Source organism: Astatotilapia calliptera, chromosome 20 (assembly GCF_900246225.1).
Source record: "Astatotilapia calliptera chromosome 20, fAstCal1.2, whole genome shotgun sequence".
NCBI classification, from domain to species: Eukaryota; Metazoa; Chordata; class Actinopteri; order Cichliformes; family Cichlidae; genus Astatotilapia; species Astatotilapia calliptera.
The window spans coordinates 3355298-3379714 of NC_039321.1; the positions used below are offsets into that span (position 1 = coordinate 3355298).

Here is a 24417-nt window from a genome sequence, read left to right on the forward strand (position 1 = left end):
TAGAGAGGAAAAAAAAAACTTCTGACTGAACGAGACTCGAGAGGACGGCCGTCTGCCTCAATCGGCCAGAGTAGGTGCAGAGTAGAAAGGCTCGGGCTCAAGACTGTTATTATATTTACTATTATAAGATCCTTAATGTAAAGGTAGACTGAGATCAGGAGAGACTGGTGTGCAGGAACATATACAGCAATACAGAAAGATAATGCACGGTTTCTTAGTATTTGAGGCTCGGTCCATTCGGAGGCAGAAAAGTGTTTACACAGCTTTTCAGAGTTCACTGAGAGTTGGTGTTTGAATATCATGTGACCAGACATTATAAGTACTGTATTTAAGTGTAACAAAGGAGCAGGGGCAACTTTTGAAGAATACTCTCATAAATAAACTGGTCGGGTCTGTTTTCATAAAAGATGCAATTGTGATAAACAGAATCAAGAGTGTGGACTGAGAAGCATGCATATAAACAATATCACCGTAATCAAGCACACATGAAATTGTAGACTGTGCTGCGATGCTATGATTGGTAAGAGAAGCACGATTTGTTTCTGTCTTCGGTTTGAAGAGTCCAGTGTTAAAGTCCCAACTGTCTGTAACAATAAACAGTTTTCATTTTATGGCTATGGAGTGTTTGAATGTTTGTCCACATTCAAACACTCCATAGCCATGAAGGCTGGATACTGGATACTTTTAGGTGTTTTGCATGTTTTTATATAAGAATCGTATCTTAAGGTGTGGTTATGTGTATATAGGGTGTGGAGAATATAAGAGGTCCGGTGATTGATCCCTGTGGAACACCTTTACTAATAGCAAGGGGGCTTCACCTAAAACATGTGGACACTACAGACTGTGTACATTTAACATGAAATCAAATGCATTGCAAATTCAAATCAAATCAAATCACTTTTTATTGTCACATCACATGTGCAGGCACACTGGCACAGCACATGCGAGTGAAATTCTTGTGTGCGAGCCCCACAAGCAACAGAGATGTGCAAACACAACAACACAAACGAGCAAAATACAAGAATGGCCAACCTGAAACTAATAAATATATGTACAATATATAATAGTGTATGCATTTCTGGATGTGTATACTAAATATTTTCCTACGTGTGTGTGTGTGTGTGTGTGTGTGTGTGTGTGTGTGTGTGTGTGTGTGGTTGTGTGTGTGTGTGTGTGTGTGTGTATACACATTTTTACAAATTAAATAGTAAAAAAATAAAATAATAATAATAATAATAAAATATATAAAATATACAGAGTTGAATATGTGCAAAACAAGTGGCATTTATATACAGTGTGGAGTGCATAATGTTGAAGTTCCAGTAGTGAAGCTGAGGTGTCTATGACGTGTTCAGCAGTCTGATGGCCTGATGGAAGAAGCTGTCTCTCAGTCTGCTGGTACGGGACCGGATGCTGCAGAACCTCCTTCCTGATGGAAGCAGTCTGAACAGTTTATGGCTGGGCTGACTGGAGTCCTTGATGATCCTCCCCGCTTTCCTCAGGCACCGCTTCCTGTAGATGTCTTGGAGGGAGGGAAGCTCACCTCCAATTACCTCCAATTTGAATGGCAGATTAATATTGTTTAGGTGTGAGATCAATAACTGTTATTCTGCTTTTACTGTGGCCTTTTATGTAAAATGGTTTTTATATTAAAGACATCCACAAGGCATTTCTCACTAGCCAAAACTATTTCTCCAAATATCTGTAATTAAGTTCCAACCAGGAAGTCTTGGTCTGTTCTAGTGTGTAAGGACACTCATTTAACTCAAAATTAGAATTTTCCAGATGTCCAGAACGGGTCAAAAATTTAAAATATAGGTATATTTAATGTACTATAACTATTATAATACATTATATATTATATTTAATAGTAGAAGTTTGTAAAAATGTAATCATAGAGATCTGACATGGGAGATATAACCTGTCAAAAACATTTGAATTTAGTTTACTTGAATAATTTTTAACACTTCCAATACTTATCTGCCCAATTTTTACTAATCCATAGTAAAGAAAAGACTTTACATGTCCAAATAGTTACTGCAACAAAAACCCTAAAACAAAAAGAACTACGAAGAAACAAATCTAAAGGAAGTCACCATGGTACTAATAGTTGTTGAATGTATATGTGATGAAAAAAATCATCTAATTCTATTTCTGGCATTCAGTAAAAACTGTATGCATGAGTTGAGACATTGGATTCTTCAGTTTTTATTCCTGTAATGTCACGAGCCTCACAAGCTCTTCAGCACCAGTCAGACGCTCCAGTAATATGGGGGACCCACTAGCTGAGTGCTTAGGGCGCATACCACATGGGAGCAAATGCCATGAGCATTGAGTTTCCAGCTCAATTCCCAGCCGGCTGGACCTCTTGCTGCCTGTCATTCCCCAATTGTATTTATCTGCACTTCCTGTCTGTCCCTGCTGCACCTACCTAATAAAGGCGAAATGCCCCGGGCCAACAAGAAGAAAAAGAGAATCTGCGAAAAATTAAATGAAATTATCTGGAACTGTAATTATAGCTGGTCATATTATAATTTTGACCATTCAAATTGCAGTTTTTGTCAGAAATATAATTACTGATACTCTACAAAACCTATTAAATGTTTTAAATAAGCCTGCTTTTACGCCTCCTGCTGGTCTGCACCCTTGTGTCAAACAATACAAATTATAAAATATTGTGTGTGGTTTTTTTTAAGTCTTCTTCTCCCTGCAGATTCAAACTGACAGACTGAAAGCCTTTTCTCTCTTAAAAAGAACACACCCTCGTCCTCCTCCTCTTCCTCTTTTCCATTAGCACAAAGTGAATTAGCCGAGATGAGTCAGCCAATCAGCTGTGGCATTCAGAGGGAACGGAGCCATTATTGGCTAATGAGACGACGGGGAATTAAAGCTTTTATTCTAATAACAGTAATGTCTGTTTGTAACTGAGCCGCCTGCACCTGCTTCTCTCTTCTTCCAAGCATCATTTTCTGCTTTTTCTTTTCTTTTTTTTCTCCTTCTCGCAGCAGCGACCGGGGAATAGATCCTCACTGCCAGAGAGGGAAAATAATCTGTTGATTTAGATTCATATAGATGATTATTATTAGGAGATGACTGCACCTGTTTCTCTCTTTTACTGCAGAGCAGAAATCTGGAGTCGAACCAACCCTCAGTCAGTTTTAGTGCAAGTGAAGTGCTGTTTGGTTTCACTGTTGAAGAGATCAGAGCTCCTTCCCCAACCGAGACCTGATTATTGATTATCTTTGGTTCTGCAAGGCTGGTGCACCTGTGCATCTCACCTGCGTTTTTTCACCTTCATCTGCAAAAATGTATCCAAGACGAAGTAGATTCAGCTGTAAAATGATGGAAATTGCAGTGCAGCCATCTTATTTAACTAAAAAATGGACGAATATTTGAGTAACATTGGCCACTCATATACCAGGTAGAAATTTCCTTTATCATTTAGGCTAGCTTTCCAAATGAGTCTATACAGGCTGATTTCCATAGAAATTAACTTAGCCAATGGCTAGCCTGCAGGAGAATCAATCCAGGAGGTGATTGGATGATTTGGAAAAACACTCAGCTCTCATGTCGATTCTGCCTCCAGTCGCGTCTGACCTTGTTGGATATCATCTGGACTGTTTGAGGGTTTTCTTCTGGATGTTTCTTGGAAATTGAACTGAACTCTGTGGTTAATTATCACTTTGGGCTCCTGGCCAATCGCATCACTCTCTCAGCAGAGTGAGGCCATTGATTGGTTAGGTGTTGTAAGAAGGAATTAAAGTGTGCATTTGCCAACATAAACAGTTTATATTGCTACAGTGCTGGAGACACACAAGTTCGAGTGTATGTAAAGCCACACACAATTGTTCTTCTATCTTAGTGGGGATCTGGCTGCCGTAACAATAATAATGTGTAAGCAGGATTATAACAAGCCTGACAGTCTGATTGTAACCTGAACCCCAAATTCGAGTCTGAAACCTCAAACGGTGTCATCGCTACGTCTAGAACTTGAGCCTGTACCCAGACAGATGCATGCACAAGTGCACAAACACACAAATTTGCCAATAAGTGAAACTTCATGGTTGGATATTAACTGAGGTTGATTGGTGTGTGATTGCAGGAGGGAGCTTCACACCTGAGCTCCGCACACACACAAACACACACCCCTCTCTCCATATACAGCGGGTGAAACGAATACTGAACACGTCACAAATTCTCAAAGTGAATATATTTCTAAAGGTCCAGTTGACATGAAATTATCTCCAGATGTCTGTAACGATCCATCCAATCCACACACGCAAAGAAATCAAACCATAGATGTTCGTAAATAAATTAACTTCTGTGTGATAACGAGGAATGACACAGGGGAAAAAGTATTGAACACATGAAGGAGGGGAGCAAAAAGTCTTGACAACAGCTGAAACCTATCAGTAATTAGAAAAAATCCTGGATCTTAGTGCAAATTAAATCAGCTGGTTCAGTCCCCACGGATGGCCTATAAAAGGGTGTCTCAAGACCTTTGCAGCTTTATTGCTTCAAGACACACTTGGGTCATTGGTTAGCCACAGCCTGTATCCACGCTCACCACTCAAGACATTGCTGAAGAACAAGCACGGTGAAGTTTAAATGTTGCCGATCACCCGTAGAACACTAGGAGACAATAGTCTGGTCAGATGAGACGAACATTGAACTCTTTGGATGCCACGATGCAGCATTTGGAGTTCAGAGGACTGCATATCACCCGCATATGAGCATAGAAAGAAACTCCCTCAGACAGGCTCGGAAGAAAATCTCGGCCCTGTTCTTACTGATTTAAGGACCAGCTGGTGTTTTTGTTTTTATTGGCCATAAATTAGATTAGAGACAATTGGCAGTTGCTGTGGCAACCGAGAAATCATCCCTAAACTTCTCCCTCTGCCTCTTTTCTTTGGTAGCAGACATCCAGTCAGTAGGCACCCTAGATACATTTGATAACTTGGGATGAACCTGTAAAGGCACCAAAGCAGGTTTTTTAGGTTTTGTCAAGATAGTAAAGACAAAGAAAGCTCTGCTATGTCAGACTGTTTTCTGTGTATTAACAGAGCCGAATGCAGTGTTGCCCTTCACTAACCCCAGGAATGCACTGGACGTGGGTCTGGTCCAAACAGCGTGTTCCCCAGAGATCAAGATTACAAAAGATCATAATATGAATCTAAAATAATACATGAAATAACTTTATTTAGCTTGAGGTACAATGTTCAGCTTCTTTCAGATGAGATCAGAGTTTTTATACATATAAAACACAAAGTTTGGGAAGAAATACAATATCTAAACTCTAAACTGAAAACATGAAATCTAAAGAACTAACAAATTCAAGTTAACTTAAGATGTTGCAACAGGATGCCTGGTTGCAGTGCAGTCAGCTGTGGTCATGTTAAAGCTGCTGGTGTCAGGATGAGTGCCGTTTTTAATGCAAATGCAAATAATCGTCCTCACTTTGAGTTTCAGTTTGAACTTGAGCCTCCTCTGGACAACAGCCACTCTTCACTCATGCTGCTTTCCTTCTGCAAATAAACAAGAAAAGTCCAAATAAACAGACACATATTTTGGAGCAGGAGGATGTTTAGCTGCGGTGAAATTACATTTTTTTTATCCATCTCTCCTTTCATGTGTAGCTGTGCTGCCATCGTGTCTCAAAACACCTAAAAACTATTTAAAATTATAAATAACACAGCATCTCCTCCATTATTCACAGAGACCTTTAAAGACAACATTACCAGAGAAAAACAGGCCAAGAAAAGCCTGTCGAAACCAGCTCCGTTTTCCAATGAGCCTATTACCGTGCAGATAACTATCCCTGGATTACTAGGATACTAGGAAACGTGATTTTTCTCGGGCAAGTCGACCCTTTTATTCTGGTTTGTAGTCACAGAGCTACTGCATGACCACCACCACCTGCCCACCCTCTCTCTAATAGGCTCTAAATGGATCAAGGAAAACAGGCCAAGTCTGAAGCCTGGGCTCAGATTTATGTCTCCGCCTGGACGAGCTGCAGCTGTCAGAGGCCGGCCAGACACTCATAAATCGCCTCCTTCGCCTCAGGTTGTGTTTTTGTGCTAATGTGCAGTTGTTTGTCTGTTTATGTACCCCATATTTGTGTGTGTGTGTGTGTGTGGGGGGGGGGGGGCTTTATCCAGAATCCGATGTGCTTTGGTTTTCATAGAGGTGTAGCTCAACCGTCATGTGCGAGTTCTGCGATAGAGGAGGGTGGAGTTTGGCGAGCACGAATCAACGATGTGTTAAAACATCAACTTACAGTATGAACCATCTCAGAGTGCTTCCAGATGTTCAAGTTAAAAGCAGATGTACGATCCACTTCTGTGATGAAGTTTAAACCTGCTGTCACTTGTTAAGTCTTTGGCTTTCGGCTGTTTTATACACTTATATAATTAGTTATATAACTTCTGTCACGGTAATTGCAAGTTTAAATCTTTCCACTGTTGGAAAATGTAATTTTTTTTCTTTTAATATCTGAAAGTAGCTGTAGTTTCAGACGTTTCCACAGAGAAAGATCCACTTTCCTCATGGTAACTGATTATTATATAAATCAGTGGGCAGCTGGAACATTAACTTTAGAAATGCAACTGGCATATACCGCTCATAGTCTGCTCATTTCAGGCTCTATATTTATGTCCTGGAACTCCACTAGAGTAGCCCTGCATGATTCACAGCTTACAAGAAAAAGTTTAAGCCCCCCAGTTCCCCAGCCATTTAACTTTAAGGGCATCCTCCCTAAAAGGCTACTGTCTTCTGCTTGGCAGACAGCGGGAAGCCTACCAAAGGGCTGCACCAGTGTTTGTGAGCTGCTCTGCTTATATTTGGTGGGGATGCTGTGTCTGTAATAGATAAATATATAATGTTTGAAACAAGCAGAGAGAAATAAAACAGAAACATCAGAAAGAGTCAGAGTAGTCCAAACCCTGGGCTCTAATGACAGTGTTTTATATGACTTGTCGACAGTACACAGATAGATATGAAATATAATCTCAATGATTTAATGTAGATAATGACAAACATTCACTGTAAACAAAGATTTAAACATCCACATTTAAATAATTTACAACATGAACAAAGAGGCTCATAAAAATGAGTTTTGTTTCAATAATACGTTATATTGTTATACACCTGATCTACAGATCACAGTGTGAGTATACAAACGCACAAAATCATCACCTGTACAGTGATTATATGCTGTGATTCAAAGACTTTGTCAAGATGTAGAAATAATTTCTTTATACTTTACAGAGGAGTAGTGCTGTTATCTCTGAAAGCTGTTCAGTCGGCTACAATGAAACCTTTACCAACACTGCTTATTTTATATCAGGGAAAAATGTTTTATATCATATATATCATATAGTTGATGTTATTAAACTAACATTTAAATGTTTAAATTGCTGTTGGGATCTTTGTGATAGTTAAGGTGACTTTTTATATAGACCAAGACGTTTAAAGTAATAATAATGTAATTTATTATGGTGCTGTAAGGAGTACAGAGAATAGGCGCAGTTTCTATGCTAAAATGTAAACCTTTAATGGTTTGGATTTACTACGTTGTCATGTGTCAATCAATGATCTTCTTCACTCCTGTTGGTTATCGTTTGAGTTGTACCCCTCCAAACTGAGATTAGTTTCACTCTGTATCACTTTTATGATGCTAACAGTAATTTTATGTCATACAGATCACAGAATTACAGTCTTTGAGACCCTTTAGCATGCTAGCTTTCATAGAGATTGGCTTTTAGGATTGTTAGCACAACATGTTAGGCTGCTTTATCCTTTCTGAAGTCACAGAGTGAAAAGACCCATAAAGTATATACACATCAGCGCTATGCTGGAAATTTAGTGTTATTAGTTTTTCACTTTTCCTTTCCTTCGGTGTAGAGATGTAGCTATAATTTTTTTTATAGGAAATAACTGCAAAACTAGTGTTGTTAGCTTACTGTAATTAGTTTAAGCTATTTTGTAGCTGTGCAAGTTGGAGGAGACAGCGGTCCACTAAAAGCAGCTGGTGTTTGTTTCTGCTTTCTGAGGAGGGAAAAAAACCTGTTGATGGCATGTGCCCACATGCTAATTAGATGCTATATTTTTACACATATGGAGTCCATTTGTAGGAATAAATCACCACATGTCAGTGTGAAATTTGACCTGTTTTTGACTGTTTTTTGCTATAATGTGAAAACACGTGGGCCTGTTTGGGAGCCCATATTATAGCAGAAAAAATGAAAGCCATGGTAGGAGCAAGACCAGCCATTAAAAGTATCAAAATTGGTCCCTTTTAAGGTTTTAAAGTGGATTTATGTCCATTTACTCACGACAGACATTAGAGATATTTGTTTGTTTAGTTAAATTAGTTCCATTAAAAGTTGTAGAAGCATCAGTTAGCTGGGTCTATTTTTAACGGACTCGTGGACGTACTGATACTTCAGATACTACATGAGATCACTGTGATACCAAAGAAAACTTCAAGTTTTTTTCCTCTTATTTCTATGTAGATTTATGGAGGTGTGTTCTGGAGAGATGTCAGAGATAATTATAGCCCCGGAAGCCGTTTGCCACGCTGAATCTAAAAATATATGTTTCGTGTGTGAGATTGAGCTGCGACTCTGAGAGGGGGGAGGATTTCTGACTCAGATCTGCTTTGAGCAGGTCTCTGCTTTGATTTGTAAGCTCCACAGACAGAACAGAGCCTCCCCTGAATGTCATGTATGTTGCTGAGTTTTTCGGTCAATTTACTTGCATTTACAGCAGCTTAATCTCGCCTGAAAGGGACACAAAACCCAGTGCGTGAGACATTTCTGTAGGCGACAGGGCGGAGGTGGAGGGTCTTTGTCTCGTAATCCGTCCTTGTAAGTGTGTCGGCTGTTAGTGTCGGTGTGTCGCGGCGCTAACGGGTTTGAACCTGACACAGAGCACAGTAATGATTTACTTTGTTTACCTAACTGTTTGACCCCCCCCCTCCCCTCCCGAGTGTGAGTGTGTGTTTGTGTGGGTGGGTGGGTGTGTGTGCGTATGTTTAAGGCAGTATCTAGGCCTTTTTCCTGCGCCATGTGTGTTTCTTGTAATTATTTAATGCAGTGACTTGCAACACTCTCTCTTTTTCCCCCTGTTGTAGCTGCCATAGTAATAAATGCAGGTGTTTAGGAGGCACCTCTAAACACCTGGGACCGCTTTGGGTGTGTGTGCATGTTCTTACACATGTGTCTTTGTGAGGACTGCATTTATTTATAGACCTTGTGAGGACATTTGTGAAAAGTGAGGACATTTTTTGCTAAACAGACCCATAAATTGTGGATTAATTTTGTGACTTTGTGTCCTCGCAGGTTGATAAATGAATCACTGATAAATAAATTTCATGAAAAAAACCCCCACACAGTTTATCACAGCTGTGTGTGTGTGTGCCTCACCTTGGGGAATGACTTCATCTCTACCTCGCTTTTCTTTTTATCTCTCTGCCTTCATGACTGTCCTCCTCACCCCCCCTCTCTCTCTCTCTCTCTCTCTCTCTCTCTCTCTCTCTCTCTCTCTCTCAATTTTGTGCCCCCCCCCTCTCTCTCTCTCACGTTATTGACTGTGTTTTAGAGCAAAATCCATAAAGTTTGTCCCAAAGGGCACGTTTTAGTGTGACGTCACGAACAGACACAGTAAACCAGTGTGTGTGTGGTCTGAGTGAAAAAAGCCTGTGAGTTATTCTTTGTGTGTGTGTGTGTGTGTGTGTGTGTGTGTGTGTGTGTGTGTGTGTGTGTGTGTGTGTGTGTGTGTGTGTGCGCACTGCCCCACCCAGGCTAAATCTGAGCACGGTTAGACTCCTGAATAACACATATTTTTACACGCTGTACAGTATCAGTCACTTAGTTTGAATCTCATTATCTCGCAGTTTGGGGACCCGGGTTTCTTTTGGGGACAAAAAGTCCTGAAAAGGAAAGCTTTGAGTTGGAAGCCTTGGTTTCATGTTGGGAAGGTCTCTGTAGTGATGGAAACGCAGCTCTCTCTATCTGTGTTTGTGTGACCTTTGATGTTGCAGCTAGCAAAGCAAGTCATTAATTAACGTCTTTCCTAATTGGAGGAAAATGAATAAGTAATATTAATGTCTTGGTTTGATGTTTCCACTGAAACAGTTTCCTTATGTTTCATCACCCTGAATCCATGGACAGACATATTTAGCTCAGTCTTACCTGAATCCATACTAACAAGCTCTGGGTCTTGTGTCTCGTCAGAGTGAACAGCTAACATCTTTCATTACCACAGAGACATCCATGAACCGAACTGGTGTCCTCCCAGTGTAATCTAGGGATAGTAATTGATCTATATAGGCATTTTAGCCTGGTATGTGGTGGCTGACTCCAAAAAGAGTCGGCCACTGCAGATTCCCATGTTAAATATTCAGCTTTACATCATAAAAAATATTTACAGCTCCACACAAAATAAACCATTGGCCTAATCAACAGTTTTTCCTTTCATAATCACTCTGAGATTTTTTTTTTAAATAACTCATCCACCTGGATAATTGCATTAGGAGTGTTGGATCTTTGACCGACATATCCCAATTAGCTTCAATGGCCTCAGCCATTACTCTGAATCATGAAACTAGGACGACGGCTTCACTGTGAGAGTGCCGTTGGAGTCTTTTAGAGCATTTTATCTGAATATATTACAGCTTGATGGTGAACACACCATCCAAAAAACATCGTCATTCCCTTTTGCTGAGTTAAATTCTCGTAACAAGTCTGCTAATCATCTAATTCCCCGTCATATAATCCTGTGCAATGTGCATGTATAGTTTGTGTATGCTGCTAGCTAACCAAGTTTACTAGTGAAAAATGAACACTCCACTCGTTCATGAAATAATGCTTTTGGTTTGAATAAACCAGCATTGCAGTAGCCAAAACACTAATGCTGAACCTCAACATGCATCATAGTAGTAGTAGAATCCAGCCGGCTACCATCAGTCCAACAAACAACAATTGCGGATATATTTGGATAACTTGTTACTGAATACTGACAGTGGTCTTTGTGCAGACAACATGTCCTCACAATGTCTAAAAGACCAGAGACTTAAAAACAAAAACAAAGCTAAACTCCTTTACGGTTGCAGTTTTAATTTAAATCGTGTGATTTTCAAAGTAAATTTTGACTGGGATGGTCTTTATGTTTATTCGTCATTAATATTAAGAGACTACAGCCCATGAATACAGCTTATTAAATTATAACTTACACTGCCTCTCAGATAAAAGATAAATGAAGCTGCATGCAGAATAAAATGTTGGACAGTATTCCACGTTGTTTAAAACACATTTCTTTTCGTTGCTTTCAGATTCAGCTATTATTCATCATTTATATTAATAAGTGTTTGATGTAAACATCTAATTGTTGGTTTTTGGTAGAAATGTTGTCAAAGTTTTAAAAGAACCAGAGAGTGAAAGTGACACTTTTATCAGTCTCTGATAAAGCAAACTGAGCTGATAACACACGCAGTCAGAATGGACAGCAGCAAATACTGCGTCCATGTGAACAAGCAGACGATTACTGCTGAGCAAACACAGACGCTCAGCTGGACCGGGCCTCGGAGCTGGATGATGGACAGATGCACAGCAGCAGGTGGATGGCACAAGCTGAACATTTGTCTTTGTGAGGACCGCTGTGAGTTTTAGACATTGTGAGGACATGTTGTCCTTCGTCTGGGACCTTGGGCCTCATTTGACATCCAGTGTTGTTTAGAGGGTAAATGTGAAACTCTGGTGCAGAGTACGTAAAAGAAATTCTGACCTGGATTAATTTATTTGTGGACATGAGAGAGCAATGAGAGCTAAATCAGTACATATACAATCAGGATTTTCTTTTGATTGCTTGTTTTAAATGGATAAATATTTACAGCAGCGTCTAAAGAAGTAAATATTATCAGAAAATGTCTTGTCGAGTTTTGTTGCAAGACCAAAAAGAGATCAATCCCAGTGGAGGATCCTATTACTTTTTATTTTTCATCAATAAATAAGAAACCAGAGCTGTACAAATACTAAGAGACTTTTGGTTTGGATTTTTTTTTTCCCAGCATAAAGTAAAAACAAGCTAAAAACCGAAGAGTTTTTATTTTCATATCTACAAACTGACTACTTTTGGCTTTGGGGAGGCTTTTTTTTTTAATTTTTGGAGCATATTTAGTATTTATGTTTGTTTTAAGGGTTTGACTTGGACTCCAGGTCGGGGACCAGAGAATGTCTGATGTTAATAGCGGTCCTCACAAAGATGTATGCCATCAGGTTCTTTGATGTGTCGTTTACATTCCTGTGCGATCTGCTCTGTGTCACGCAGAGACGCAAACTCGCTAAACTCTAAACACTCTGCAGCTCTGTCGTCTGTCCTGTGTCTTTATCTGTAAAACATACCTGATACATTGGAAGATTTCCAAATCCGGTTCAGATTTGTCCTCGATGAAGTTAACAGAATGTCTTGATGCATGCTCAGTCATCCAGGTAAGTCAATCCCAAAAGGTTGATTCTGTTCATCTGGACGTAGCGGAAAATGTTTCGTCATTCATCCAAGTGACTTCTTCAGTCTCAGCTGACCGCAGGTTTCCAACTTATAAACAGTACATTTGCATCATGACTGAAACCAGCACCACTGAAGCCCACTTGTGCAAATGTACTGTTTATACGTTTGGGGAAACCTGCAGTCAGCTGAGACTGAAGAAGTCACTTGGATGAATGACGAAATATTTTCCGCTACGTCCAGATGAACAGAATCAACCTTTTGGGAAATTAACTGAAATTCAGATGACAAAGAAAACTTCAACATAGACGTTCAGACTTGGATGACTTGATGATCAATGTTAACTGGAGGCTTTGACTTGAATTGTTCAGTATGATAGATAAAGTAAGTTGCATGCAGAAGAAAGACTTAATGGAGATGATTAGCTTAGTTCCATTTTAGTTGTGGACACACAACCGAGGTAAATTAGCAGATTTGTTTTTAGTTATTCTTTCTCTGTAGGGGTCTGAGGTGATTACATCAAGAGATTTTGTTCTGAGGTTTTTGTATTGTGTATGGATTTTTGTACTCTCAGGGTTAGATGTTGTCACATGTCCGATGCCACTTCTGGTTTGGATTTGGACACTTTGCACCTGTGTGTTTACCAACCTGCTGTTAAATATTCAGTACGTTTTAGCAGGTTTTTAGGATAAAATGGAAAATGCACACTGCAGAAACTCAAAATCTTACCAAGTATATTTGTCTTATTTCTAGTCAAAAAAAAATTACACTTAAAACATTATAACATTTCAGTGAGATATAGGAGCTTGTTTTTAGACAGTGCATCTTGCATCTTGGAGACTTTTCACTTGTTCCATGTAGTGCAGTGTACGTTTGACTTAAAGCAGTCACTGCCTCTCCAGTGGCCTACAGTCCTTTAGGTCATCAATCAGCTGTTACATAAACAACTGCATTTCGTTGCCCTGTACCTGTGCATGTGCAATGACAATAAAGTTGAATTCTATTCTATTCTATTCTATTTAGTCAGAAATGATCAAACTTCATTTTAGGTGTAGAGATATCTCAAAAGCAAATGTTCATATATATACTTTTCCTGAGTTAACGTTACTTGGTAGTAACAGACCAAATGAGCTGCATATACAACAAACAGTTGGACTTTAAATTGCCAGATATCCAGTGGCAGTTCTGACTTGGATCCTTCCCCCCGCTGCTGCTTCTCACTCCCACCCCCTTTTCTTTTTTTTGCTTTTGCATCATCTCTTTCTCTCCTTGCTACCAGCTGCCCTACATATTGAAGGATAGATATCGTTGCATCACCACAGGCAACAGAAAAAATATCACACACACTGCAGAAAAACACGGTGCGCACACACATGCCGTCGTACCATGCACGCGCGCACAGAGGTGGATTAATTATTATTCGGTTGCCAGGGAGATGATGGAAGAATGAGCAAATCTGTCAGCTCCCCAAAGAGACTGAAGACTCTTCACACTTCATCCTCTCTCTCTCTGTTTATTTCATTCTTCCACTCAATCCAGGAGACTTGCGGGTGGGGGAGGGGATATACGCGGGTATATTATCTGTTATAGCATGTGTAATTGTTACCATGGCAAAGATAATGCAGGCTTAAAGGGGAGAGCGCTTTTGGGCCCTCACGGGTTTGTTGCTGTGCTAGTTTCCATCATTTCTTGAACAATGAGTTGATTAAAACTAACAGTCGGTGACTAGTTGTTGTTTTCAAGCTCTGCAGAAAAGTAAAGATATAGGAGCGATAAATCAGATGATGTTTAAAGATGATGTTGGTTGAAATACAAACTGTGATTTGTGTGAGAGGCAGACAGAGCTGAGTTTAACCTGCAGTGGAAGCTTTGACTTGACTTTTTCTAATAAGATGACAAACTGAGCCGAGTCCAAACCTTAAACTTTGTACTTGAACGTTAACCTAACGTTCCCTCTGCATGCACCATTAATCACGTATAATCTCAGGCAAATTAAAAACTACTACACCTATTAGGACTGTTCCCCCCGGACACTCTGGGATTTGTTCTCTTTGGAAGTAAATTTTTAACAGCCGCTAAGGTTGATTAACGCTTTGATGCACGAGTGACTGGACCCTACACTCGTCATTACTTGGATCTGAAATCTTCTCGTCTTTGGTTCGGCCTTTCAGCTCTTTTCCTTCTGGCTTTTGTCAACCCACACCTTTCCGTTGCTTCGTTGATCCGGGTTTGCAGTTGGGAACCACCTTCCAGTCACCTTCTCATATGTGGTGTAGCTTTGAGAGCTCAGTGAGGAAAGCTCGTCATGCAGTGGTGATACCAAACTGTTACAAAGCATAACAATAGGATCTGCTGTGAACAGATAAACAGAGTTTGGGCTTTGGACTAGCATGTGGTGCATGTAAAACTGATGGAAACTTAAAAATCCACTGAACTTCCAAAGGATCTTATAAATAACTTCCATCAGAAATGTGCTAATTTAAGTTTTCTGTGCATTAGTTGCAGCTAATTTTGTTGCTTACTGAGGAAATATGATTTTAAGACTCACGGAAAAAAATAATCCAGTGTGTGTGTGTGTGTGTGTGTGTGTGTGTGTGTGTGTGTGTGTGCCTGAGGGCTTAAAACCATCAGTTGGAGGTCTTACTATTATTTGCTGTGTGTGTGTGTGTGTGTGTTGGGGGATGGGGGAGGAACTAATGAGCTTAAGTGCCTCCCCTCTGCCTGTTTCACCCTTCGCTGCTCTTCCTCCTCCTCTTCCTCCCTCAGGGCGCGATGGCTGACTGAACAATGTTTAGTGTCCGTCTGAAGGAGCTAAATGGATACGATGGCCCTCCTTCACACACTCACGCTGTCTCCTCCTCTTGTCTGATCTCAGGTCAGAAGAATGAGGCGACAACATGATTATTTTCCATCTGAAATTGAGTTTCAATACTTTTCGTGGTCATTCGTACACCGGCTGGAAGGCGTGATCGGCCCCACTCGGTCTAAAGAGACACTTTGATGGTCCTAACGCTCTGCTATCTTGTTGGAGGTGCTAATGAGCAGCTTAATTGTTTTCTGACGGAATAATAAAAGATGCCACCATTTTTTCTCATTTTAGTGCTGGTGTCTTTCCACGCTGTAACGGGCAGTAACTCCAGTCAGGCTTAAATCAACAGATTTCCAATAGAAGTTCTGACTGGTTTAGTAAATAGCCTCCATAGAACAGAAAGGCCTTTCTGAGTGTTATATTACAAGATTTTTCAAATGTAATATGTATAATTTATGTTCCTGTTGAGGATGTCATATTATTCCCAGATTAGTTTTTAGGAAAATCACTGAACAGAGTATTCATACTATAGATGAGGTCAAATGATTAGAAGGGCTTAAATTAGCTGATTTTTAAAAGAAATTAGAAGAATTAAAAAAGCAGCTCCACATGCAGATCATCCATCCTCTTCAGGGCCGCGGGGGGCTGGAGCCTATCCCAGCTGTCTGTGGAGACGGGGTACACCCTGGACAGGACGCCAGACTGTAGCAGGGTTAACATAGAAGCAGACAGCCATTCACACCCATGGGCAGTTTAGAGTTACTAATTAACCTAACCCCACTAAGTGCATGCAGGAGTACCCGTAGAGAACCCGTGTAAACACCGGGAGTACATGCAAACTTCACACAGATGGTGGATTTGAACTCAGGACCCTTTTGCTGTGGAGCAACAGTACTAACCACTGTGCTGCCCTACATGCAAATCAGTCTGAGGTAAATCAGGAGATCGGTCTTGGATGTCTTTTACTTCACAAAGTAAACCTAGCCTGAATCAAGCCACAGACGTTAAACTAGAACCTAAACTCAGACTATTTCTAAGAGGAATTTAATTTGCAGAATTTGTACCAATAATATAGAAAATGATGTCTAATTTTCCAACATTGCGGAGAATCCCAGACACACACACTTTGTGTGACGGACCGAACGGCAGAAACTGTTTCCGATGCAGCAGTCCGGTCTAAGCGAGCAAACTCAACGCTGAAGCGCTCTGTTATCGGGTGCTTCAGTTTCAAAGCAGAGCTTGAGCAAAACATGATTTTCAAATTTGTCCACATTAGTGAGAACACAGGCTGAAAGGAGAGTCTGCAGCGGAGAAGCAGCAGCAGCTGAATGAAACTTGAGCGTAGCATGCTAACAGACCTGCTGCATGTTTTTGTGTGTCTGTGTGTGCGTGCTGTAGGGAAAGTAGTGCAGGTGTTGAGTTTCAGGGTGCTATAATGTGTTTGTGAATGAAAGAGAGAGGCAGACAGATTGAATGAGAGCTGAATGAGTCTGTTAACAGACACTAATGAGTCTGACAGAACGAGGCTGCCTTTAGAAAGACGCTGAATTCAAGGTCTCTACCAAAATAAAACACACATGCCAGAAAGGTGACACATCAAGAGAAGGAAAAATGTTTGTGTTTTTAATGAAGCGAAAGAAATGCCACGAGTGTCTGTGAAGAGGAAAACTCAACGCTAGTCTGTGCAGGTTTAACTGTTTTCTTTTTCTTTTTAATACAAGACAGATAAATACTTTATTCATCACGACTCCAGTGAGATTTCATATTATCAACACGAGTTAATTTAGTGGTTTTTTGCATGATTTTAAATCTTACATCAAAAAATTTCAATGAAAGTCTCACACAAGTTTGTGTAAAACTGGGTCAAAGGATGATCAAATGATCGACAATTTAAAAAAAAAAAATAAGAAAGAAACAACGTCAGGGTTAAAGCTGCACTAACACAAACAATACAACACCACAACAACCTCTCTCATCTGACTCAGAAACAGCATCAGACTGAGCTGCAGACACACAATCACAGGAATAACACATCTAAATGTTTCTACAGGAGCCCTCAGGACTGCCAGTCGATGTGGCTCCATGTTTAAAGCTTTAAATCCATAAACAGCACGAACTTTTACTGACTCTCAGTGCGATCTAAACTGTTTCTGAGAGTTTAAAAAATAGTTGACAGTTATTTTTTACTACTTATGTGCTTAGTTACACACAGAGAGACACACAATTCCCATTGTGGTCATTAAACTCTAGAAATGTTGCCGTAATGACCGAGATGATATAAAAAGATGAACGTAGCCACCACGATGTCACTCTGCTGCCTTGTGCAAAAACAAGCTGCATCTATAAACAGCATGGCTGAAACCCACACACACACATCCTGACTAATTATGCTGAGTTACACACTCATAAAATACTAGAATTTCACTCACTAAAAGCGGAGCTTCTTGGATGGCCTGCTTCATAAAGCAGATCATAATCTTAGTTAGATAATACATGAAAACGTGTCTCCGGAGCCACAAACACGGTTAAAAAGTTACAGTTTAATGATACCAGGATACCAGCTGCCACGCCCCGACTCATGTGACTCGTGAAAGATAAATAATCCAAAGGACACAAAGCAACAAACACAAAAGTTCGACATTTTAACATGGGAACCTATTGGGACTGACTCACTTTTAGAGGCAGCCTCAAGTGGCCATCCTAGGAACTGGTTTTATTTTGTTGTATTTATCCGCAAAACCTTAAAGGCCGGTCCCTGAATGTATTGTTGGGGACCGCTGGATGGAAACTGATTCTGACGTATAGTCAATGTTATCAGCCTTTAAATTAGAGCCATGATGTTGGTGGGAGGATGCAGTCAAAATTGGATCTGCTGCTGATAACACTGTTTTAAAAATGAACTAAAGAAAAATGTGCACATAGGAATAAAGCTGCCATCATACTGTCAGCTTTCACTGGAAGCTCTATGTCACATATAGCAGTAGAGTTGAACTATAAACCTCCAGAAACATAAATACACACTGTACACACACACAGCGTATTGGATGCAGTAACAATAATTGTTTTTAAATGATGATTTTAAAGCAAATGAATGGATCTGTGGAAACAGAGTTAACATGAAGTCAACAGACTTCCAAGAGGAACTTTTGCAATATCTAAATAAACAGGGGAAAAAAATTAATCGTATGATTTTAAAATGAAGTTCTGTCATGAATTTATAAAAGCTTTATGTGGTCCTGTGTGTTTGTGTGTGCAGCTGTAAATGCACACGCTCAGAGTCGGTATTATCAGTAATAGAGTCGGTTTATCGCAGATGAACCGGCAGCTTTACTCTGGCTCCCTGCCTCACCATCGGGCTGGACCACACGTTTAATACTTATTTCACACACACACACTGATACACACACACGGAGGTATTGCATTACAACGGAATTTCAGGCAGCTGGCTGCAGGCCGTGTGTGTGTGTGTGTGTGTGTGTGTGTGTGTGTGTGTGTGTGTGTGTGTGTGTGTGTGTGTGTGTGTGTGTGTGTGTGTGTGTGTGTGTGTGTGTGTGTTTGGTATCTGGTTTCCACCATTCGCTGACCAACTAAGCAGAATAAACAGTGAAAATGAAAAATTGTGTGCGTTTAACAAACTGAAACGGCAGCGAGCGGCATCAGAGACACCAGGAGGAAGAGCACACGAGAGTTTAATCAGCATATTTTCCAATGGAAGAAACAAAATGCAGAGTGAGAAATGGACGTCCTGACTCGGATTGTGTTGGTTAATAATTCACTGGCTGCAGACAGGCTTGCAGAAGGATGTGAAATCAGCAGGTTTTCTGTGGCAGTTCTGACTTGGATGTTTTTCCTTCTTTTCCGTACAGGCTGGAGTTTCAGTGTCGTAGTTTCCAAAAATCAGGATGGCTCGAACTGCGTTTCAGCCACAAAGACAAACAGAACCCAATCACACTGCAGTGATTAAATGGTGATCAGCGTCTGTTAAATAAGAAAGTTTCCAGTGGGAGTTGTGAATTAGATCCTTTGGAGGGAAAGAAAAGCAGAGAAGAAAGACGGAAGAAAATGATTTCTCGTGGAAATTCTGACTGTGAGTTGTTTAGAGGACAGTCCTGTTTGCATTTCCTTAAATTAAACATTTAAGGAAATGCAACATTTAACGGTCCTTTAGAGAAACAGAAAGAAATCCCTAAAAGTCAATTTTCCCGTTTCTGCCTGATGTTGTTTTTTATGAAAGAGTGAAACACAAAGACAGTCGAACACTGTAGTGTCTGTTAGTTCTGCCAGTTTCCCTCGAGAGTTCTCCATTTGATAGCACCTGATGGATTAATTACTACATTTCTAATGGAAGTTCTGATTTACGTTCTGGGGGGAAAAAATCAGACATCTTTCTGTTCGATTGCTTTAAATCAGCGAGTTTTGAATTGGAGAAGCTTTGTGCTGAAGAAAGCCTTGATGGCAGTTTAAGTTCTGACTAAAGTGGAAAGTTTAGACATTCATCGAGTCAAAAGGGCTTGAAGACAAACGTGAGTTGGATTGAGCTTTAACCTCCTAGGACCTGGCGTCCACATATGTGGACATCATCACATTTTGGGTTGTCTAGACCAAAATACAACATTTTGCTCTACAAGGGCCTGATATCCACTTACGAGGATGTTATACTCCGAAATTTACAACACGTCCTCATATGTGGCTCTCATTTTTCTCAGAAACAAAAATCAGGTAAAAAATCTGTTAATTCTTTGTTTTTACATTCATCAGGACCCAATCAGCCCAAATAGCAAAGAGAAAATAAAAATGCGTCACATGAAAGAGTTCAGGTCTTAGGAGGTTAATACGAAAGTTTTCATTGCAAAGATTCACAGCTGGAGTTTGAAATCTGCAGTTTTCTGACCTAAATTCCCACAAAAACAACAGTTTGGATCATTAAAAAAAAGAGTTGATGAGCGTTACATAAGCAATGTTTAATAGAAGTTTTGAACTGGATAAGCTTTGCGCAGCAGAAAGCTTTGATGATGGTGAAATCTGCATCTGCCTGTTAGAAGTTCTGACTTTGGGAACGTTTAAAAAAAAAAAGAGAAAACGGCTCGTCCTGGAAAAAAAATGACACGAGCAAATTTCCAGTGGGAGTCCTGATAGTGATTATGTTACTAAACAGTGTGCGCGTTCCACAGGAATAAAAGCACTCGACGACAGTTCTGACTTGGACTGATGGATTTTAATAAAGAAATTACACTTGATACAGAGATTTACAGCTGAAGTTTTAAATCAGCAGTTTTCCAAAAGACGTTCAAGGATGAAACAAACCAAGAGCTTGGTTCATTAAAGAAACAAACAGACTTGTTATATCACGGTTTCCTGATTCAGAGTTTTGAATCGTATACATTTTGCACTGAAGATCGACTTGGCGACGGTTAAATTAGTATCTTTTCTAATGGAAGTTGTGACTTGCATCTGAAATCAGGTGGAAACAGCTGCTGCTGGGCGTTAAAGCCGAATCTAATTGGATATGTGATTCAGAGCTCAGCTGGACATTCGAGTTTGTTCTCGTCACATGATCCTGTCGGTTAATGAAACTCGGAAGGAGTGCGTCTGTCAGCGCGCACACACACACACACATTCGTTTCCCGAGACTTGCTCAATCCACAAACTTCACAGTGAAAGTTAACGATTTATCTTAATGGCACTTTTTCTGTCGAGTCCCCACAACGTGAGTAATGCTCATCGCCGAAGCACACCCCGGGGCAACACAATACGACAGACGGATTGTGTCTCTGGGCGAGAGGTCAAAGGTCAGAGCGAGGCTGTGTGGGTGAGATCGCGACCTCGGGCTGTGCTCAGAACAAAGCAGGTGTTGACGGTTTGAATCCAGCCGGGAGTCACGAGTCAAAGGTCACTTCCTCTGTCGCTCTGTCACTCCCCCGTCACGTCTTCTTCTCCTCTTTCTCTGTTTCTCTTTCATCTTCTCCTGTTTACTTCTTTTCTTCCTCATCTTAATTTTCAGTCTCTCAGATTTACGATTGCTGCTCGTTGACGTTTTTCATTGGTCGATGTCATGTTTGCTCCAGCTAAGAAAAAGGCTGTTTCGGAAAATAAGGCAAAAATTTGACTTTTGATGTGTTTTGTGGAAAAGGCTGAAAGATTCAGGATCATGTTCGCCTTTCTTGGCACGAGACTGGAAACTGGTGGAAACCAAACTGGTGGCCACATCCCCAGAGACCAGCTCCACCACCACCTCTGATTCCTACGGCGAGCACAGCCACAAAAGTCCCATTTTGGAATTTGCTGTTTTTTGTTAGTTTCTTGTTTTCTGGTAAAAACTCACCTGAGAAAATGAAATTCAAAGATTTTTCTGAAACAGGTCGGTGTTTGTGTGGAATGTGTCAATTCATTTTTCTATAGATTACACCTTTAAATTCTATTTTACAGCACGTGTGTGTGTGTGTGTGTGTGTGTGTGTGTGTGTGTGTGTGTGTGTGTGTGTGCGTGTGTGTGTGTGTGTGCGTGAGAGAGAAATTTGTGTTAGGTCTCTGTCTGCTGCAGTGTCCTACTTTAACGTCTCCTCCCTCACTCTGCTATGAGTGTGTGTGTGTGTGTGTGTGTGTGTGTGTGTGTGTGTGTGTGTGTGTGTGTGTGTGTGAGAGAGAGAGAAAATCGGTGTGTTTCTGTAAAACAGGATTGTGCAAGTGTGTATTTGGTTGTGAGTCAGACCTGCTGCCTGTGTGTGTGTGTGTGTGTGCAGCTCGTCAGCTCTAATTAAGCTCGGCCTCTTAACGAGCAGACAGCTAATTAACACACTAAGAGAAGCACACACACATTTGTCCTTCATCACACGCTCTGGTTTCTTCATCGTTTTTGTTGCTATCTTTCTTCTTTCCTTCTTTATTCCCTACCTTTGCACCCTTAAATCCTTATGTCTTCCTTTTTTGTGTGGTTTACTCTTTATTTAACTTTTGTCCCTGCCTCCTCATTCATTTCCTTGAATCTTTCCACTTACTTCCCTCCTGTTTTCATTCCTTTTCTTTTCTCTATATTTTTGTGTTTTTCTTCACTTGTTCCCTTCCTTCGTTCGTTCCTGTTTTATTTCCCTTTCTTTCTCCTCACTTCCTTTCCTTACCTTGAACTCCCCTCAGATCTTATTTCTCGTCTGTTCTGTGATTTTAATTGTCGCTTTTGTAATTTTCCATTTTCTTTCCTTCTCTTTTTCTCTCATATAATTTTTTCCCCCTTCTCATTTTCTCCTTTTTTTTTTATCCCCGTTTCCTCCCCCTCTCTCTTTCCCCTCTCCCACTTTTACCCCCCTCTTCCTCCTCTTCCTCTGTGGTGTTTTTCTGGGTCAGACAGAGGGAGGGAGGCGGGAAGGTTTGGGGAGATTTGGGGAATCTTATTTTAGTCGCTCCACATTTTCGAGCAGTGTGTTTGTCTCCTCATCAGCCCTCTGCTGTATTTAACTTTACATGCTCACCATCATCATCACCATCATCTTCATCTTCATCATCATCATCATCATTTCTATTCAGTGAAATCTAATCCCATTATTTGCTTTTATATCTGTGAAATGGCAGCTTTTTTTTTTACATGGTGCTATGAAACAGTTCAACACTTTGCATTAAGTGTGAGCCACCCTCACAGTTGCCGGGCAGATTTCTGTGGATATTCAAAGTCACCAGAGCATGAAGCCCAATGAAAAAATTCTTGTTGCATTTGAATCTGTGAATTTCCAGTTGAAGTTCTAAACAAAAGGAAAAATATAAAAAAATAAAAAGACAGATTTTTATTTCACGCGTTCGGTATATGGAAAATATTTGGAACTGATGAAACTGCAAATTTCTAGTTGAAGTTTAGCTTTAGATTGTAGATTTTCCAATAAATTATAGAAATAATATTTCTTTAAAGGAAAAAATGATTAAATTTGGTTTGTAATTGATGTTGTTTTGGATTTAAAAGCATCTCCACTTTAATTCTGTAATTAAGAGTTAACTCAGATTTTCAGTGGAAGTTCTGACTTCATTGTTCTTGTTAAAAAACTGTATCTCTGCTACAAAATAGCAAAGAAGGTAAATCATTAGATTCATTGTTGGATTTTCAATAGAAAGACTTGTGGGTGTTAAACTGGCGGATTTTCAAAGCGAGTCTGACTTTTTTAAATGAAGAAAATCATCTTTGTATGGAAGACCTAATTAAAAGTTAAATTAGCGTATTTCAAATGGAGGCTCTGGTTTTTCACTAGATAAAGAAAAATAAATTTTCTGCATAATAAAAATCTCTGTGTTATTGGAGGAGATTCCAACGGAGGTTTTGACATAATTTTCTTTGAAAATTGAAAATAAAAGTTTCTGTTTCTGAGTGATTTTCCAGTTTGTTAGCGTTTCTTATTGTTTTTACAGGTAGGTTTTTTTAATGATCGTCATTCCTTTTGTGTTCGTTTCAGATCCGCGTGGATGGGATCCCACCGCCGGCCGAGAACGCTTTGCTGTATGAGACAGTGACTGTGGTGGAGGGCAAGCCGATCCTGAGAGACATGGTGTTCAGTCCTGACCATCAGTACATCTACCTGCTCAGTGACAGACAGGTAAATACACCTGCTGAGCCCTTACACGATCAGTCAGAGAAACGGTCACGAGACTCTTCTCCGTTCGTTTGTCCCTTTTATTTCTTCTTTGAATTTTACAGCCCAAAAAACACAAAGCTGGCGTGATGGTGACGCACCAGATCGGCTTGTTTGGGTCACCGTGAACATTTCATATTAAATGTTTATACAGAGATTTCGTTGTGACGCTCTGACATGATTAATGTTTTCGCCCTGCATCACATTTTTATGGGTTAATCTAAGAATATTTGTGCTCGAAAGAATTTGATCAGCAGATTTATAACTGACCTGCATTTTAACAGATAAGGAAATCAAAAAGTCCTGACTTAGATTCTCCCTGATTCAGAAAAATAAAATCCTGCACAGAAGAACGACGTCTGAGGGTTAAATTAACAGATCTGTAATGGAAGTTCTGCTGGACAGAACTGTGAAGATTTCCAGTAAATGATTTTAGTGAACTTTTACTCACCCAGAGAAATGTATCCTTGTATAATAGAATTACTGAATAACCTAAAGA

The 24417-nt window shown here is 40.1% G+C and overlaps 1 protein-coding gene across 1 annotated transcript in view; it reads left to right on the top strand.

The window, feature by feature from the left end:
• The window catches only part of plxna3 (plexin A3), a 137524-nt gene that overhangs the window by 57384 nt on the left and 55723 nt on the right, over window positions 1-24417 (top strand). Inside the window, exon 7 of the mRNA XM_026154649.1 lies at window positions 23742-23882. Within this exon, the coding sequence (XP_026010434.1) occupies window positions 23742-23882 (141 nt within the window). The remainder of the gene's footprint in view (window positions 1-23741; window positions 23883-24417) is intronic.